Below are 20,145 nucleotides of genomic sequence, written 5' to 3'. Positions count from 1 at the left end.
ACCAGAATTCTGGGGTTGGAGTCAAGAAACCCTGAATCCCACCTGGCACTAAATGGCTGTGTGACCCTGACTAAGTCATTTAATCTCTCTGAGCCTCAATTTCCTGACCTGTAAAATGTGGTTAAAAACAACACACTTTCCAGGGTTGCTGTGAAGTCACCTGAGCTACTCGATGAAAAGAGCTCCAAATGTAAAGACTATTTAAATGTGAGGTTTTGTTATTAGAAATAATAATTTTTTTTATTTCTAACTGTATGAATGGGCACCTCTCACTCTTTCTTTTCTTTTAAAAAAATTCATTGATCTGTCTTATCTTTACATCACTTTCCTCTCTAAATATCCCTCCACATCCCCTTTCCAGAGCAACATCCCTGGTAACAGGAGAGGAGGGGAAGGGAAAGGACAGGATGAGGAGAGAGGGTTTAGCCCAGCAAATCAGCACAGTAACCCAGTTGGAAAATGTATACAATATTCCACACCCATAATCTCCCACCTCTTCAAAGAAAGGAGGGAAATTCTGTTTACCTCTTGCTTTTAAATATATTTTCAGAAATTCAGAATCTAACTTTTGAAGTAGGAGTCATATTTTAACCAAATATGTTACTCCTGAGGGAATTCTGTTCTTGTAAAGACACCTACAACGCGATCTTTAATCCAATCAGGTAAGCAAGCTACTTAAGTCTTGGAGCTATTTGCTCAGGCCCATCAGAACACCCAAATGTCATGGAATCATTCAGGTAACAAGGTACAGAGAAAGCCAGGAGTGGCTCCTTAAGAAATGAAGAGCCACCATAAAGATGATTCAGGCAGTAACAGAAGAAATATTCAGTTTGGGAGCACAGATCTCAGCTGTGCTTGGCATACTGTAAGGTTGTAGGAAATATCCCTGGAATGGATCACTGACTGACTGCATGGATGAATCAGTGAATAAAGCCAGAAATTCTCAAACTTTTAGGTCCCTGTAACCATTACACTCTTAAAAATTATTGAGGACCCCATCTCCAATATTTCTTATTCATGTGGGTTCTACCCATCATTATTTATCCTAATGGAAATGAAATCTTCTTAGTATTATTGCAAAAACAGTTTTGACCTTATAGACCTCCTGAAATAGTCTTGGGGACCCCCAAGGATCCCTAGAACACACTTTGAGAATAGTTGATTTAGATAATCACTGAAAAGTAGTAGAGCAGACTTGAATGACAGAAGAGATTTTCAATGAGAAAATGGAAGATATAGTGTGGGGAGGAAGGAAGGAATGTTGAGAAGCTGGGTATCCTTAGAGCTCTCTTAGATTCATAGATTTTGTAAAGGGCTCCGTCATTGTGCTGGCAAATTCATATTTGGCTCTGGAACAAAACTCATTGTGACAGGTATGTTCCATGACAACTAGATCACTGTGCTTTGTGTGCTGATAGTCAGACAGGACTCGATATGGGGATTCTGAACACAGTCTTATAAAAAGGAGTTTATGTTCAGAGAACCTGTATCCAAAGGCCAGCTCTGCTAACCTTTAGATCCTTGGGGCGAGTCACTTAAATACTCTCTGTGTCTCAGTTGTATCATCTATAAAATGGGAAAGTGGACCAGGTAATCCCTTTCAGGTTTGATTTCTGTGAAAATGATAACTAACATTTGTAGAGAAAACAGTGAAGGGCTGTGTCAAACATTTTAAATACAATGTTACATTTGTTCTTTTCAACAGTGAAACAGTTTCTACCATTTCTATTGTTCAGATGAGGAAACTGAGTCCTGGAAGAGCAAAGGAGCTTTTCCACAGTCATATGGCTGGTATGTCTTGTAGGCAGGGTTTGAATCTAGATCTCTCCTAATTCTGGCTCCAAAGCTTTTTCCAGTTGACACTACCCTCTTCTTGAATACAAGCTAATGTTTACACTTCCAGAATTCTCTGGAACATTCAGGGACAGCCGAAATGCTCAAATGGAGAATCATTTCACATTTATGAAATTTAGTGCTAAGCATTGGCCACCCACATCCCTGCCACCCAAGGGAATAGCTGGAAGGACAATGTAGCTTGATTTTTTTTCTCTAACAGCTGCATCCTTGAGTATCTTCCTTGACACAAAAAGAAAAAGTTTTAAACAGTTACTGTGACAAAAATTCAACTTCCTTCCAAGGTTTTTCACACCTCAAAAAAATGGAAATATTCCCTAATTCACAATTACACTCAAATTTTCCCTAAATTACAATTAATAAGTAATGAAATGAATTACAAAAACATTTGTGGAGCTGGAAAGAATGTTTTAGAGGAGGAACGAGAGAATAAAGGGGCAAAGGAAAAGAGAAGAAATAGGGAGAATTCAATGCAAATGTTTAGGTTGGATAACTATGGTTCAGTGAAAACTTGGCTCAGGTTTGGTAAATTTATGGAGAATATACGGACTAGCTCTTTGGCTCCACAGTGTGCCTTGATTCTGTCTCTGGCTGTGGGTGAGCTCCTTAGATGGTTTTTGTAGCTGGACGCCCCACAGTGGGACCTGCTAAAGTCTTTGGTGAAGGGACAAAGCTCATTGTGACAAGTAAGTGCTTCAGTCATGTTTCCATCAATTAATCCCAGGTAAAAAGTAAGGCTAGATCCATTTGGGATGTTTGCAAACTAAGTGGGACAATTTCTGGTGGGAAGGCAGTGAGTACTTGATTGAAGTTAGCGGCAGTGGGGAAATCATTTTGCTGTGGAGAGAATGGTGACAATGCACCAAGGCTCAGAGGAGATGCTGGGTTACTTCAAAGGATTTTTTCTGTCATTTTTGTTGTCATTCTATTTTATTTTTGGAAATATGTCTGATAAAATCCTCTGGGTAAATGCTGCCTGAGGTGCAAAACAATCTCGTTTTTACACCTACGATTCCTTCAAAGTCCCTTTGACTTCACTGTGGCTTCATACTGATTGCATAAGAGTCTATCATATGAAGGAAAAGTTAGGGAAATATCAGCATCCATTAAAATCTCAGTAATAGTTAAAACAAGACCGCATGCAACTAACTGCATCACATTTTTACCTATGACTTTTTTATTATTTAAAGTTCTCTTTTATTTAAAAGGTCATTCACAAAATACCATATCCATAAATTTACTTCCTGTCATACCTATGACTATTCAAGAGGGATCAGAAGCATTCTGTTTGGCCCCAGCAGGCACAGCAGGAAGCCATGGGAAATGCTGTTTGCAAAGAGGCCACCTTGGTATGGAGGTTGGGAAGAATTTCCTCCTGAGAACTGCTCCAAAGGGAATGAGGTGGGAGTGAGCTCCCCTTCACTAGACATCATCAGAAAAAAAGCTGGATGGCCAGTTGATGGCTCTGTTCTAATGGGAAGTCTTAGAGGAGTCATGGGTTAGCCTAGATTTGCATAAATGTAAAAACCATTCTTAGCTCCAGACCATAGAAAAGCAAGCAGGGTGGTGGGTGGGAGCCATAGCTTGCTGACCCCAAGCCAAATGGTCACCAAGGGCCCTTTAATCTAGGGATCAATGAGTGACTCTGTGGGGATGACTTTTGTGTAAAAGTTAAACTTCACAGTTTGGCAGTCAAGTGTGATCCATTAACAGATGTTTCTTGGATATCTTTTAAAAATTGCTGGGAGTCAGGGAACCTGGGTTCAAATCACAAGTCTGTCTCTTATTCCCCCTTGTGTGATTTTGAGTAGGTTATCTCTGCTAACTCATCTGTAAAAAGAAGGAATTTTAGAGCCAAGGGTTCTAAGAACTGTGAACTTTAGATATACATAGATATATAGATATGGATATGTATGTATGTATGCATGCATGTGTATGTATATATATGTATATGTGTATATAAGTATATGTGTATGCATATACATGTACTTGTATCTAGCTTTCTATGTGTGTGTACATATATGCCTATGTATATAATTCTACAATGCATTGCAATGCATTTAGTTTCCTGGTACTCCTATGCATTTTACTTTATATATTTATATATTTAAAAAGCTTTATCCCAATACGGGACCTATAGACTTCACTGAACTGCTGCCAAAGGGATGCAGAACATAAAACCACAAAAAATGTTAAGAAATCCTGGTCTAGACAATTACAAAGATCCTTTCCAGGTCTAAATTTCATGGTAATAACAAGAAAGCTTACTTTTATATAGGTAAAAGGCAGAATTGGAACCTGAGTCTGTTCAGTCCAGGTCCCGAATTCTTTTCCATCTCTATCACACTGACTCTCATGTTATGCATCAGGAATTCCACAGAGGGTTCAGGGACAACCTGACTTCAAATGGAGAAGTGAAAAAGAAAGTCACTCAGATGATAGCCACTCTGGAAATCATTTGACCACTTGGAAGGAAACAATGTTTAAAGAATTTTTCGAGAGGATTCTGGGAAAATGGCAGAGTAGGTCATAAAATTCTGAGCTCTGAAGATTGTCCCCCACAAGAGTTCAAATAGTACCTTAGGGAAGGAGATAAGTAAGGATAGGAGCATGACCAGGGTCTTCCTGGGACAATTTGAGAAGATCAGAAGCAAAATCCCAGGACAAGGTTTGGCCCCATGAAGAGCAAACACCTCCAAACTAGCTGCAAGTCCTGGAGTTGGTTGGTTTGGGAGGCTGAATTCACTCCAGCATCTTCAACTTTTACCCCCTGGACAGTGAATAAGCCCAGGAAGACTGAGGGAACCTTTGCTGATAAGGAATGCCAGACCCAGCTGTATGGAGAAGAGCTGGGGGCCAGAAGGAACCAGTACCCACCAGGTGAGTGCAGAAGTGGGGAGTTGAAAGCGTCTGGCTGCTGGCACTTACTGGAGGTTGGTTTTGGTTTTGTTTGGTTACTGGCTTTGGTTCCAAGTTAGAGGGCAGCACTGAAGCTCTGGGGCAAGATGCACCATTTCCCAATACCCCAGGGTTAGAGGAGATTACAAAAATTAAGCTATTACCACAAGAAAAAAATATACGGGCAAAGGAGAAAGAATCCAATGATAGAAAGCTATTATGGGAATAGAGATGACTGGAGACCATGTTCAGAGGAGGATATTGAAGCAAAGAAACCCCCAAAGAGTAACCTGCCCCAAAAGAATTTATAGAAGATCTTAACAAAGACTTTAAAAATCAAAATGACAGAGATGGAGGAAAAATTAAAAAAAAAAAAAGAAGAATCCAAGAAAAACCAGAAGGTTATGAAAGGAAAAGGAAATCCAGACTCTCACGGAAGAAAATGACACCTTGAAAATTAGAATTGGGCAAAGGGAAGACAGTGAAATTATAAGAGATCACAAAATAATTATAGAAGAGAAAGTGAAACATAAGAAGAACAACAGATTTGGAGAATAGATCAAGAAGAGAAAATAGAAAAATAATTGAACTAACTTAAAGTTATGATCTGACAGAAAGAATCTTGATACAATCATACAAGAAATAGTTAAAGAAAATTGTCCTGAAGCATTAGAACAAGGGGGAAAGTAGAAATAGAAAAAAGTCCTTCGATCACCACTTTAAAAAGATCCTATGAGGAAAACTTGTAGGAATATCGTACTCAGATTCTGAAATCCCCAGCTGAAGAATAAAATATTAAAAGCATCAAAATGAAAACAATTTAAATATGATGGAGCCATAATTAGAACCACACAAGACCTAGAAGCAGAGACATTAAAGGACTGCAAGTCTTGGAACACAAGAAGAGTAAAAAAAAAAACTGGAGTTCCAGCCAAGTTAAGTATTATTCTGAATGAAAAAAATACGGATATTTGATCAACTCTCAGACTTTCAAGACTTCACTAAAAAATTCTTGAACTTAACAGAAGATTTGACATATAAGAACCAAAAAAATATAAAGTATATTTATACCAATGACTGATTATGAGGGACTCACAAGGCTAAGCTGTTTACATTTTATACATGTAAAATATATGTTTAAGATTCTTATTAATAATTGGTTAGCTAATAACAAAGATTGGGGGAAACATAACTATAATATTAATTTAAAAAGTAAAATCATTTAGGAACAATTAAAACAGTAATTATTTTATAAAAATGAGGCACAAGAGGAAGAACTGATACAGAGAAATTAGATGGGGGAAGAGGGTTAGTAGTTCTAGTAACCTACTTTCATGGGGAATGGGCTTGAGAAGGAGCAATAAATGTATGTTTAGAAAAATGTAAAAATCTTCTAAATTCAGAGGAAATAAAACGGTAGCAGCATAGGGAGGGGGAGGGGACAAGGGAGGGATCTTTAGAGGGAAGGGTGAGGGAATAGGTAAAAAGGGGGGTATGAAAAGGTGTTTAGATTTATGGAAATGGGAGGTTATGGGGAGGGATGGTTGAAGAAGGGTAGGCAAGTAATAAATAGGAGGGCAAGGTAATGAGTAGAAGTGAAGTAGAGGAGGTAGGAGGGATAGGAAACAAGAGATATGCACAAACATAGAAACAAAGACGAGGTGCAGAATATTTGGGGGAAAGTACATGTCTACATATGTATGTATATATATATATACATATACATATGGAGAGAGAGAGAGAGAGAGAGAGAGAGAGAGAGAGAGAGAGAGAGAGAGAGAGAGAGAGAGAGAACATATCTAAACTTTATTGTCACTTTCTGAGGGTTTGGGGAGAAGGGAAAAAAGAACAAAAAAACTCATGGCAGAGAACAAAAGAAAACTCACAGGGAGGCAAAGACCGATGGACAATTCTCAACACTGTATTATTCATCATAAGGCTTTCGTGAAATGAAAATTGTTACATATGTTGAATCTTCTTTTACGCTCTGCCCTGCATACGACTTGCTTTCTTTCTTACTTTGTATTTAATTTCCAATATTTAAGTTTATGATATGTTTTTGTTTCTTTTCTGTTTTGTATTTGGTTTTTGCTCTTTAATCCAAAATTAAAAAATAAAAAGATGGAAGTACTCACCTGGGAGACCCAGGAACCTGCTTCTGGGAGAAGATATTTTCCTAGAAGTGTTTCTATATTTGTTAATGTTATGTCAGTAAAGTAAATATTACTTTGTAAAAGTTCAAAAACAGAATTTTTCTAAGTACTCCAGGTGTTTTGTCATTGGTGTTTTCTCACTATCAAGAAATAAAGGTCAGAACATTCACAGTGACTGACACATGATAGTCTTCGGAGGTTCTTTGCAAAAGTGGACATGTTCTCTAACCAATCAAATAAATTAGAAAAACTGTCACAAAATCAAAAGGAGTATTTTGAGAGGAGTAACAAAAGGAATGAGGGTAAAAAGAGAAGAAAAGCAAAATTTACAGAGAATCTACTCTAAAGTGTAAGTTGGAGAACTAATGTTAATTGAAAATATGGCTGTGATTCGGTAAATTTATTTTGTGGAGTTGCAATGAGCATTGTTTAGAGGAGCAATGAGAGAATAGAGGGGAAAGGAGAAGAAAAGAAATAGGGAGAATTCAGCGCAAATGACTGAGTTGGATAACTAAGGTTCAATGAAAGCTTGGCTGGGGTTTGGTAAATTTACGGAGAATATACACACAGGAAAAAATACCATGGAGACACACCCTTTGGCCCCACAGTGTGCCTTGATTCTGTCTCTGGCTGTGGGTGAGCTTCCTTAGGTGGTTTTTGTAGCTGGCTGTCCCACAGTGGGATCTGTTAAAGTCTTTGGTGAAGGGACAAAGCTCATTGTGACAAGTAAGTGCTTCAGTCATGTTTCCATCAATTCCTAGGCATCCCAGCCATAAAATGAGGTTTGGTCCATTTAGGAAAGCAAAACCCCACAGGTCCTGAAGGTCTATAAGTAAAGCAGGCTATTTTCCAGTAGGGATGGCCATAAGGATATGGCTGAAATTAGTGGGAATTGGGAAATCACCTTGTTCTGAAGGGGGTGGGTACACATAGTAAAGGACTATGGCTCGAGTGGGGAGAGCCCCTGTTATTTTGCTGTATCTTTTCATTATTTTAGCTTATTGGGAAATGAAACTAATGAACTTGTCTGCATGATAACAAAAAACCTCAAAAAAACTGGCTAAGGTGAAAAATCAAACTTCACATTTAATTAACTGATTCCTCTAGTCCCTTTGACTCTGGTATGGTTTTACAGTGTATGTGACTTATGAGTTTTTCCAGTCCTCATCACCAAATCAGCAACTTATGAAGACCTTCACAAAACATAGCTCGGCTGATTTGGGGATGGTGGACACACAGCTTGGTGCCTGTCTTGGAGGAATATACCAGACCTTGTGATCCACTGGCACAAATTTTAAGAAGTCAAATTCCTCCCGAGACATGAGGAGGCATCAGTGTAGGATCTCAGTGGAAGAATTTAATGAAATATTGGTGAATGCATTGGCTATTTTTACCCTTCTGGCAGCAGCTCCATTAAGATGTCACATTGAGTCCTAATGATTTAATAAGTTCTTACAAGAAGCCCTCAGGGCATCAGATCCATCAGCCTCTTCACAGTTCATCATTCCCAATGTAGGTTGTAATTAGTAGGGATCTGGAACAATCCTATTGCCAGCTGGATAGACAAAACAATGGAGAAGGTGGGCATTGAAGGGTAAAGTAAGTGATTAAATGTATTTGTATTTGAAAGATGCTGAAATACATAGAAAATTCCCAATTATTAGTGAAGTTCAACCTAGGAAAAGGCAAGAAAAATCTATAACTCACATAAAACTTCAGAAAGCAAAGGCCATTTTGAAAAGACCAATCGAATCATTTCTCTGAAATGTTTTGGATAAAGCACAACATGTTATTCCTGGTAAATGTGTATCTCAAAATACAAGGTAATGATATACAAAATAAAGTCAACCCCTCTTCTGGAAAACAACTGGTGGGAGGAAAGAGCATGCTTTATCAAGAGAAGGCAGCTTTTCAAACTTAAGACATAATTTATACTTTTGGAAGGAGTATGAGATGATATGCTCTTGAATAATCTAATGATTTTCTTGTGAAAAATTAAGAAAAATGTAAACTTTGAAACTGAGCAGAATTTTTAAAATAATATTTTATTTCCTCCTCATTTACAATAAAAGCTAATTTTAACATTTGGGGTTTTTTAAGTTTTGAATTCCAAATTCTAACCCTCCCTCCCTTTCTTAACCACTACCTGAGATAGTAAGCAATCCAATATAGGTTACACATGTGCAATAACCTAAAACATTTCCACCTTTATCATATTGTGCAAAAGATTCAAACAGAAGTGAAAAATAGGATGCTCTGGTATGTATTCAGGTAATGCAAGTTCTTTCTCTAGAGGTGGATAGCATTTTTCATCGGAGCTCCTTTGGCATTGTCTTGATTTATTCTGTTTCTGACAATAGCCAAGTCATTCACACATCTTCATCGTACAGTATCATTATTTATACAATGTTCTTCTAATACTGCTTCACTTTGTATTAGAGTTCCTGTAAGTTTTTCCATGTTCTTCTGAAATCATCCTACTTGTCATTTCTCATAACACAATAATTTTCCATTATAATCACATACTTGTTCAGCCATTCTCCAATTGATGGGCATCCTCTCAATGTCCAATTCTTCGCCACCACAGAAGGAGCTGCTATAAATATTTTTTCTGACCAGAATTTTTGAGAATTTGAAAGCTCCATATTCATGTTTGAAAGCAAAAGTTGCAGTCTGATTTACTTACATTGAACACTGATGTGAAATTCCCTTTGGCAACAACATAATGTGGTTTGTTAAAACTTTTCCAAGCATTTGATCCTGTATAAAATTGAATAAATCAGGTGACATTTGAATTAGGTCTAGGAAGAGAAAAACTGGTTTCAGCATCACCTAGAAAAAACATCTGGATGAATTCTAAAGAAATACACAAGTCAGTCAGTTCACAAGAATGGCCCTTCTTAATGTCATCTCCCATACTGAAGGCCAGATTTCCTATACAATTTCCTATTCATCAAAACTGGTGATTACCCAGAAATAATGTGGTAAAAGTTTATAACGGGTTGTCATCTGGAAGAGAGTTTTGCCCTGCTCTGCTGCTTGACCCAATATGGCAGAACTGAGTCGGAAAGAGGCAAATTTCCACCCAAGATAAGGAAGTTCTCTCTAACAACTCAAGCCATCCAAAAGTAGATGGAACTGCCTTCAGAAGTAGTGGCTGCCTCAGCGGGATGACCATTTGGGTATGGTATATAGGGAACAGTTTTCCAGTTTCAGGTTCAACTAGGTGACTACTATAGTCCTTTTGAACCTTGAAATTCTGTGAGTCTAAAACAAATGGTGCCCCAAGAAGCCTAAGGGGCATCTTTCTTTGGAATAGCATTGAGGTTCAGAACTTTCTTTGACCAGCATTAGTGGCACCAATATTACCCTTTCAGTTTTTCCAATAGATATCTTTTTGTTTTTCGGTTTTCTCTGTAGATTCTGCTATTAAAAAGAAAGTACAAAAATCCATAGTTTTTCTCCCTACTTTGGAAGAAGTGGAGAAAAAAAAATCTGGGACCTACATTTGCCTGCTGGAGGATTTTTTCCCCAATGTCGTTAAAACATACTGGAAAGATGAGAAGTCACGCTCGCTGGATGCGCAGCTTGGACCTATCACTAAGGTCAATGGTTCATACTCGCAGGTCAGTTGGCTGACTGTGCAAGAAGACACCCAGCCTAAAAATCTTATCTACTACTTCCAACATGAGGAATCGGGCATAGAACCTGTGGCAGTTCGTCTTCCTTCAATTTCGGAAGGTATGTACCCTGATCTCAGGAGCAGGGAAACAAAGTTCCATATTTCTGCATGTTGACTCTTCTCTCTCTCCAAGGGCTTTCCATTAGCAGAATCAAGAATTGGCCTCACTGTCATTCATAGTTCTGCCCAGCCTCCCAAAGTCAATCACCAATAATGCATTAAATACTTACAGTATGTCAAGCATACTAAATACTGCAGTTACAAATTAGAAATTCAAAGAGCCCCTGCCTTCAAAGAGTTTATATTTTTATGGGGGAATTTAGACAGAAAGTGAGAGAGAGAATAGGAAGGAGGGAGGGAGGGAAGAAAGGAGGGAGAAAAGAGGGGGAGGAGATAGGGGAAAGAAAGAGAGACAAAGAGAAACAAAAACAGAGACAGTGAGAGACAGAGACAGAGAAAGTAAAACATACAGATAAGCCCCCTAATTGTTATAACTGAATTAACTGGTCAATAACCATACTGAAAGGACCAGACAGGATTGGGACCGTTGCATCAAAAGACATAGGTAGACCATAGAGTCCTATACCAAAGTAAGTTCTTTTGTTTCCTTCAATAAAGAGTGACTTTTGATAATCTTCCCTCCTTTTAGTCCATGAACATATCTAATGTTTTTGCCCCCACATTACATTTCATCTTCCATCCAAACAAACCACTAAGAGAAAAGCAGAGACATCTAAGATTCACATAATGTTAGAATAAATCCTTTCATCTGGTATGTGAGCTCAGCACAAAGATCTCATATCAAATATTTGCACATCAAGCTAGTGGGGCCAAGATTCTGTCCTCCCATTGTGTTTCAGTAAATTCTGGGGGAAAGGCAAAGGCAAAATCCTCTGAGTACACGGGACTTCATCTACATCCTTCTACATCTACATCTGCATCTACATCCTTCTACATCTACATCCACATCCACATCCACATCCACATCTACATCTACATCTACGTCTACATCTACATCTACATCTACATCTACATCTACATCTACATCTACATCTACATCTACATCTACATCTACATCTACATCTACATCTACATCTACATCTACATCTACATGTATATCTACATCTACATCCATAGAAAGACCAAAGGGCACTGGACTCAGCACCCAGCTCTAGCACTTACTCATTATATGCTCCTCTCCAGACCTTGGTGTCCTCATCTTCAGATTGTAGAGGGATATAACATCTTCCCTACCTTTTCAAGGAACAAAGGGCCCTTTGTGATGTCAAATTTTTCAGGACCTCAACATGAGTCATTTTATTATCAATTCATTGGTTTGAAAAAAATCATTAATTATGAAGCACTTATCATTTGCCAGGTACTGTTCTAAGAGCTGCAAAATATAGGATAAGAAAAAGCTCTGAATTCAGTGACATTTAAGAGAATTTTTATGTCATTGTATTTATTAAATGTGAGACAAACTGCTCATTTAGTCTACGGAACGTATATTGAGTACACATTTGGGTTTTCAGACCACTCAGAAGAACTCCAAGTTTGCACTAGACAAGACAATCTCCCAAGGTGCTTCCTGCTCATAATCACCGATTACAGGGACACTTATACACCAAAGAGAAAGTGAAAAAAAATGTAGAAATATATCTTCGTTAGGAGATCACATGGATCTTGGCAGATCTCACAATCCCAGCCACAGGGAATCAACCATTAGAATTTGCTGACTGGAATGTCTAGTACTCCCAGCTGCTTTGCAGTTTGTTGCTCCAAACCCTCAACTCATAACATCAGAAGAAATTCAGTCCACTTCAGTCCAAAAGCAATCTATGAAACTACTATGAATCAGACACTTTGCAAAGTACTGGAGATACAAAGACAACATGGAGAATAGCCCTTGTCCTCAAGGGGCTTATGTTCTGTGGAAGGGAGGCTATAAGTATATGCCTACTCACTAGGGAAGGGAGAGAACCCCAACAGTGAGGGAGACCGAGGAAGGTTTTAATACAAAAATTCAAAGGGTGAGGTGGGAGTCCATTTCAGTCACGAGGGGCAGCTGATGGACAAGTAGGAAGATGGAGATGTGAGTTCATGAAACAATAAGCGGGGAGTTTGGGTCCTGGTACATAGCATGCAAGCTATACTTTGGTACCTCCCTCCACTGGAAAAAAAATCTCTACATTGGACCTATCACTATATATACACACATATATGTCTACGTCTGTGTGTATACATATATAACATGCACATACATAATATATATAACAGATATAATATATATATAATATACATACGCATATATTTGAGAGAGAGTGGCTTCATGGGAGACCTAGCCTTGGAAGCCAGGAAGACTTGAGCTCAGTGTTGCCTCTGACCTTTACTGACCGTGTGACTCTGGACAAATCAATTAACTTTTCAAACTGTAAGTTTCAGAGAGGAGCCAGCCTGCTCTGGCAGGGGAAATTTCCTTCCCTGGGCATTTTCTTGTCAATAATATCACAGGTCCAATCCCTCTCCTTATACTGGTTTCTATCTCTTCTGGTCATAAAATTCCTACAATTCTCAGTAACAAACCCCAAGACCTGGTGGTGGTGTGGCTCATACATCATCACCAGTCAGTTTTAATTGGTTGATTCCCTGGTGTGAGATCTGTCAAACTGGGTATTTGGGATCATAAACAAAATACAACTTTTAAATGTTGCTTCTCAGATAAATAACAAGCTCCTTGGGAGCCTGATTTCCCTCTGTCTCTACATCTCTGGTGCCCAGTAGAGTGAACAGGCATAGAATAGATGTTTTATAAATGTTTGTTAATGGATTGGTGGCTCCTTTACCCACCAGACAGAATAACACCACCTTATCCTATGTTAGAGACATCCAAGGAGTGCAGAAGGTTTCCACCTCCCATTGCATCACAATCTACTTTTTGAAATGAATGTGAGAATAGCTTAATCATAGCAGAGAGATGGAGTCTTTTCTTTACACTCTTTCCCGCTTTTGTCACAGTGGGACAAATGCCTTAGGGGAAAAGTCTCTAGGTGTCGAGGGGAAGAGTGACTAGAAATGGTCTGTTGAGTCTGTGTCTGCTTTCGAAGGGATGAGACAATGTAGTAGAAAGTCCACTGGCTCTGAGGTCAGAGGACTTGAGCTCGAATTCTGTCTCTCTTATTACCAGTATTACATGACACAAGAGGCTTATCTCTGGACCTCAGTTTTCTTATCTAAAAAATGGAGGCATGAGGTCCCTCCCAGTTCCAAATCCATGCTCCATATCCAAAATCCTATTTTTAACAGAATTTCATATTTTTCCCCATGATACCTTCTCCTGCTATGCCCAGACACAAAGTGAAGGGAGGAAATCTAGGTGTTTCACACCCACATGTATCACTCAAGTTACTCAAGGCCTTTGACGTCAAATTAACCTCAATCCTTGGGCCTGTGAGGGTTGGGATTTTTTTTTTTTTACCATCATGTTGGGTTTTGTCTTTTTGCCTGAATAATACTCTCATGTCTGCTCTTCATTCTATTGCGTTAAACTGAGCTTTATTCAATGTCTGCATTAGGTGGTTCAGTTTTGTCTGATTGCTGACTAGTTAGCTAATAAAATGAATCCGATGGCTTTTTTCTATAGACACAGTCTATGAGCCCCAGAGGCAGGAGGAGTTTGAAGTAGAGATGAGGAAAGGAGAGGGGCAATGCTGGTCATTTCCACGAATACTGGCTCAGAATTGGGTTCTCTCCTTTGGGTTCCAGTGACTCATTCTTGTAAATGTACTTACCACTTTGGTTTTCATAGGTGTCCATTTTTTACATAGATGTGACTTTCAGAAACAACAAGGAAACCAACCCTGAGTGTCCCTTATACAAGGAAGTTGTTTTTAATGAAAACATCCAAAGAATCCCCAGACATTGTTTTTAAATGCATCTCATTTGTCACTTCAATGAATTGACTGATAAAAAGGTCACAAGAAACTCCCTAAAAAACAAAGAAATTTAGTAGAATATCATGTTTGCTTGAAGGGAAATCACTCTGCCAGACCATTCTTGGTCAACAAATGGCTTCCTTATCAAGTTTGATTTTTTAAATCTGATACAATTTCTTCCATTTGTCCTTTGTCATTCATTCTTGTCACTCTGCTGTTGATTACTTTCCAAGTGTAGAGACACAAAATTCTATAAGCTTGCCCAGCACGCAGGACAGGATGATGGGAAGGATGCTTGATTTACTAGCAGAAGACCCAGGTTCAAATCCTGGCTCTGTCACTTGTGACCTGGGACAATTTGCTTCACTTGTCTGGACCTTGGTTTCTTTGTCCATAACATAAATAGGTTGGGTTACTGCGGTTCTAATTTATTTTTATTCATGGACCCCTTTGGCAGCCTGGTGAAGGCTATGGACCATTTCTCAAAATTATGTTGTTAAGTGCCTGAAATGGAACACATAGGATTACAAAGTAAAGCAACTGTACTGAAATATACGTCTTTGACAAAATAAGTTCACAGATCCCAGGTTAAGACCACTGTTCTAGATGAATGTTAAGGCGTCCCTTTAGTGCAAGTGGCCATGTCAGCTTGGTGGAGTGTACTGGCCAAATATTGAAATGAAGGATGCATGCTTCAGCATTTTCCCAATGAAATGTCTGCCTCAGTTGACTTCTAGCCGCCCAATGGCATGTAACAATGCAACGAATATTTGTTGATTTGAATTGTTAAAGTAGGTTCCTAAGTTAAATTCTAAGGAAACAACAGTCATTTAATGATCATGTAAGAGTGAAAGAGGGTAACCATCGGTTTACTCCCTTCAAGACTTCCAAGAGTGATTTGATCAGGGACTGTGGGCACGAAGACTGAACAATCCCTGCCCTAAAGAAGCTTACATCCCACAGGAACAATGTACGCAGATAAGTCAATGCCATGGGCATAAACCATCATGTAAAGTCATTTCAAAGAGAAGTTTCATTGTGTCAGTATCATGGAGCCCACACGAACCGAACCAGGGATAGTGACTTTCCACTCAAGAAATCGAATATCTTAAGGGCTGATTCCAACCCTTGAAGGAAGGATGTCATGTGTGGTGTCCTAGCATCTGGCAGGAATCATGTTTACTCAGGAGACAAGCACTCTGTTGTTCTGACTGGGCTGAGTGATCTTCAAGCTCTCTTCCAACTCTACACACAGCACAGTTTCTAGCACATGGCAGGCAGTTAATAAATGTTTGGTGATTGACTGAATCTACCATTCCCTAAATGAATGATTTTTTTTGATTCAAAGAGTCAGACCATCCATACAAGGAGCTAACACAAAGTCCTTGAAGGAGACACCAATTTGTCTGTTTAATTGTTTGATTAAATATTACCTGCTTGGCCCATCAGTCCCACCATATGTTCAAAACTCAATGGAACTCAGTACAATGAATGAATGAATGAATGAATGAATGAGAATAGAAAAAAGCACCACCTGAAAACACTCTTTCCAGAATCATATGGTTTTCTCTGGATGGATGTTTTTCTGTGGACATAAACATATGTGTGTAGCTAACTAAATGGAAATTTTTTTCTGGTTTTCATCCTTTTCCTAGTTTTAAAAGAAAATCACTCTTCAAATCAGTGTAACAAAACTGAAGTTGGGAAAGGTAAGATCCCCAATAACTTCTTTTCTGGGTCATAGGGAGTCTTTATCATGGTCAACACAATTTTGTACTTCTGGAGATTGGGGGAGGGATAGAAGCAAGGGATCCAGAACAAGACCCCCGATGTTGCAGGGATATGTGGAAGACTGGCTTGTCTATGTAAGGACACTTCCTCTGTATCATAATCTGACTGTACAAAGTCTAGGATCTAGGGCTTCTGGGGCCAGAAAGATTGGAAGTGTTTGACTGATGCGAGCTTGGGAAGCAGCTGGCCTGGGAGGTCCAGGACAGAGGCATCCTAGACCTTTCCCCAAGAATCACCCCAGGTCTTGGTCAACCCAAGGCAAAAAAAATTGAATTAATGACCTTGTTTCCCAGCTGTAGCTCTGACTAGTTGTGTGTGAACATGGTCGAGTCACTGAAGCCCTCTGGGTCTCCACTTCTTAGTGGAGAAAATGTCGTGTTTGTAGTCAGGAAAATGCAGTCATATCCTGGACAAGACTGACAGCTTGATGCTTGTCAGGTTGCTTAGCTTTTCTGAGCCTCAATTTCCCCATCTATACAATCAGGACCTTGATACCTGGTCTCACAGGGATTTTTAGGAAAGCATTTTATAAACCTCATTTGCTCTCTGTAGGACATTGGTTAGGTCCCTTCCTTTGCCTAGCTCTTGTTTTCCTCATTGTAAAATGGGAAGAAGGTGAAGGGGATGATATCTAAGATTCCCTCTGAATCCAATGAAAACAGTCCGGCTCTATTTGCCTTTAAGCACTAATTTATGGGGCAGTATCTCTGTCACATCAGTCATGTTACATGGAATCATGTGCCATTCGAGGGGGAAGGGATTCAGAATCATCCTGGTACAAATCCTCATTTTATGGTTGAAGACACAGACCCAGAGATGAGAAGTGACTTATTCATGCAGCAATGTCACAGAATGAAAGCTTCCACAGAAACTCTGGCTCAGGATCAACAAAAACTTTTGGTCGAGGGGCACAGTTCAAGTGTCCAATCTAGGCCTGGCTGACAATGGTAACAGTAAAAATGCCTCCCATTTGTGTTTTCCAATGGGTTTTTGGAGCTTTAGTCAGGATTGGTTCTCACAGCAATCCCATCTGGTCAACAAGTCAGCCTCAGACGAGAGAAGAGGAGGGAATGAGCCAAAGCCCTGGCAGGATCAGCAGCTGGGGATGGTCCGCAACTACTGACCCTGCGAGAACGGCTCTGAAATGAAAGTTTTGCACTTGCAACACTGTCTTCTCTCCAGACCTGTGGGTTCAAACTCAAATAGGGAGGCACTAATCCAAGGCTAAAAATCCCTCGGGGCTACACTTTGACTTAGTTTTTAGATGCAACATCATGTATGTCTTCCTGAATTTTTATTTATTTTGCTAAATATTTCCCACTTACATTTTAACCTGATCTTTTTAGGAGATTTGAGGAGTATTGTGGGCTACTGGCCACAGATTTGACCCCTCCACACCAGACCATAGTGCTGCGTATTCAAGGATCCATAGGATTTTAGGGGCAGTCCCTTGCAATTACATGATCCTTTCCCAATGCCGTGGACAAATCTGTCTTAAGCAGACACATGCAACTTCTGATTGTCTCTGAGGAGAATAACTCCCATTTCCATGGACTTGTTATATCTCAGTTAGACATCGTTCTTTCCTTGCAATAAGCCAATGAGGTGAGAAGCAAAAGTATCGTCATCCCCATTTTACAGATGCAGAAGGTAAGGTTCAGAAGAGTTTGAGTTGACTGTGGTCATAAAGTTAGCAAGTGCAAAGGTGCAGTCTGAGATCTTTAGAGCCTAGATCAGGGCTCTTTCCTCCTCACCTGTTCCTCAGTTTCTAATTAGGGGCTCAGATTGGTGAAAACTGAGATTGTCTGTAGTATTTTTCTCTTGGGAGGTAGTGGATTCACCTTTACTGGGGTCTTCAGGCAAAGGCTGGATTACCATTTGATGGGAATGATGTAGATTAAGGGCTCTTTACCATTTTTGCACTGTGGGCAGGCTGGTAAAGGTTTGGGGTCCCTTCTCAGAAGCATGTTTTTAAATGCATAAATTAATAAATAATAACTCGTTATGTGCCAGGCATTGTGCTAACCATTTTATAATGATCTCAGTTGACCCTCACAACCACCCTAGGATGTAGGTGCTACTGCTATCCCCATTTCACAGATAAGAAAACTGAGACACATTCAGTGACTTACCTGCCCACGATCACACAGCTAATAAGTGTGCGAGGCTGAGTTACAAAGGAAACGAATGTGTTGAAATGCAGTTATCAATTTAAAAAAAAACTAAGTTCATGGCTTAATAACTGCAAGACTTTAGGGACTCCTGTTCAAGGAAGGGTTTCCCTAGGTGGCCTCTGAGGCCCCTCCCAGCTCTGACATAGGAATTCTCTAGAAGATCTGGAAGGATGACTCCATCCACTAGTATTGCTTTTATTATTAACGATAAAAAGCATAATAGCCCCTACTTATGCAGTACTTCAGGGTTTATAAAACATGATATAAATGCTAGTTTTTTATTAACATTATTATTATATTGCTGTATGCTTCCGAATTAGACCCAGTGAGGAAAAGAGAATCCAACAAATGGTAGCATAAAGAAGTGTTCTGAGCAAATATACAAGCACACTGGTAGCCTAGCATATCCTGCTTTCTCCAGTCTCCTTTCACGGCTCACTTTCGTTGGTGCTGTCCCTGCCAGAGCCCAGGGTCAGGGGCTTCTGCTCCCAATGCTTGTGCTCCTATATCTCCTAAAGGGCCACACAGCACTAACCACGCTCTCTCATTTTAGAGCTCCAGGAGCTGCATTTTGCCAACACTTCAGCCTTTTATACCTATATGATCCTGCTTGTGAAGAGTACCATCTACTTCACCATTACCCTCTTCTTCCTCTACCAGAAGAGAGTGGCTTGGAACCAAGGCACAAAGTAGGCACGCTGAGGTGCCCTTCAGCTCTCACAGAGGAGAGAGTTTATCTGCGTGTTCTGTGTTATCTTCTGCAGGTGGCCAGTGGCCACATTATAGATTCTCATCATTTTCTTTTTGCTTAGCAATGCATCTTTGTTGTAACTTGGAAAATACAAGATGGTTTCTTTTAATCTGTTGGACAAAGAGGAAACTTTAGGTTGTAAAAATTTTGTTCTTTTGTGTGCTTTGCTCTAGATATCTAGGCACCTCCTTACTGATAGACCTCTCCGCAATAAAAAAGTCGCTAAATTTCCCTCTTTTCTGTGTCATCTCTGTTGGTCCGACCTAGTCCGATGCTACCCAGTGATGGGATGATGACATCTCACCTCTGTGGAGCACGTTCAGGGGTGCAAAGTACTTGACACACAATACTGCCTTGGAGTCTCACAACAACCCAGTGAGGGAGGTATTGTGAGTATAATTCACCCCAATTTGCAGATGAGAAAAGACTCCCAGATCATCAATGACTTAGTCAGTCACACAGCTAGAAAGTAATGGGGGCAGAGTCTGATCTTGTGTCTTCCTATCTCCAAGTCTCATTCTTTCCTGTATTATTCTTCATATGAAATTGGAGCTGGAATTGGCTGATGTGGTTTCTTCTGCTTGTACATCTGGATACAGATGGCACCCATTTATTTGGTTCCTCTGGGTACAGCCAGGGGAATGAAGGAGGGGCTTTCTCTGTGAGTTTCTCAAGGGCACCAGCTAGAAAGCCAGTAGGGAATGAGTTAGTTAGACAGTCATTAAACATCTGTTAAGTGCCTAATATGTGCCAGCACCTGTGCTATGTACTGGGGATACAAACAAAGGGGGGAAAAAACAAACCAGCTCCTCTCCACAAGGAGCTCACATTCCAAAGGGGAGACAACTATGTACAAACAAGAAACAAACAGGATAAATCAGAGTTAAGAGGGACCAGGAGGCTTCTTGTA

General features: G+C 39.7%; 1 gene segment (V, D, J or C); it reads left to right on the top strand.

The window, feature by feature from the left end:
• Positions 1–1,771: 1,771 nt before the first annotated feature.
• On the top strand, positions 1,772–19,466 carry LOC140497761 (T-cell receptor gamma chain C region DFL12-like). The segment is given in 4 exon segments: positions 1,772–2,540; positions 10,326–10,646; positions 16,175–16,228; positions 19,038–19,466. Coding segments are annotated over 4 exon segments (591 nt in total).
• The last annotated feature ends 679 nt before the right edge of the window (positions 19,467–20,145 follow it).

Source organism: Notamacropus eugenii, chromosome 3, assembly GCF_028372415.1.
Source record: "Notamacropus eugenii isolate mMacEug1 chromosome 3, mMacEug1.pri_v2, whole genome shotgun sequence".
Taxonomy (NCBI): Eukaryota; Metazoa; Chordata; class Mammalia; order Diprotodontia; family Macropodidae; genus Notamacropus; species Notamacropus eugenii.
Note: the sequence above shows the minus strand (reverse complement) of the source record. Positions and strands in the feature narration are given on the sequence as shown.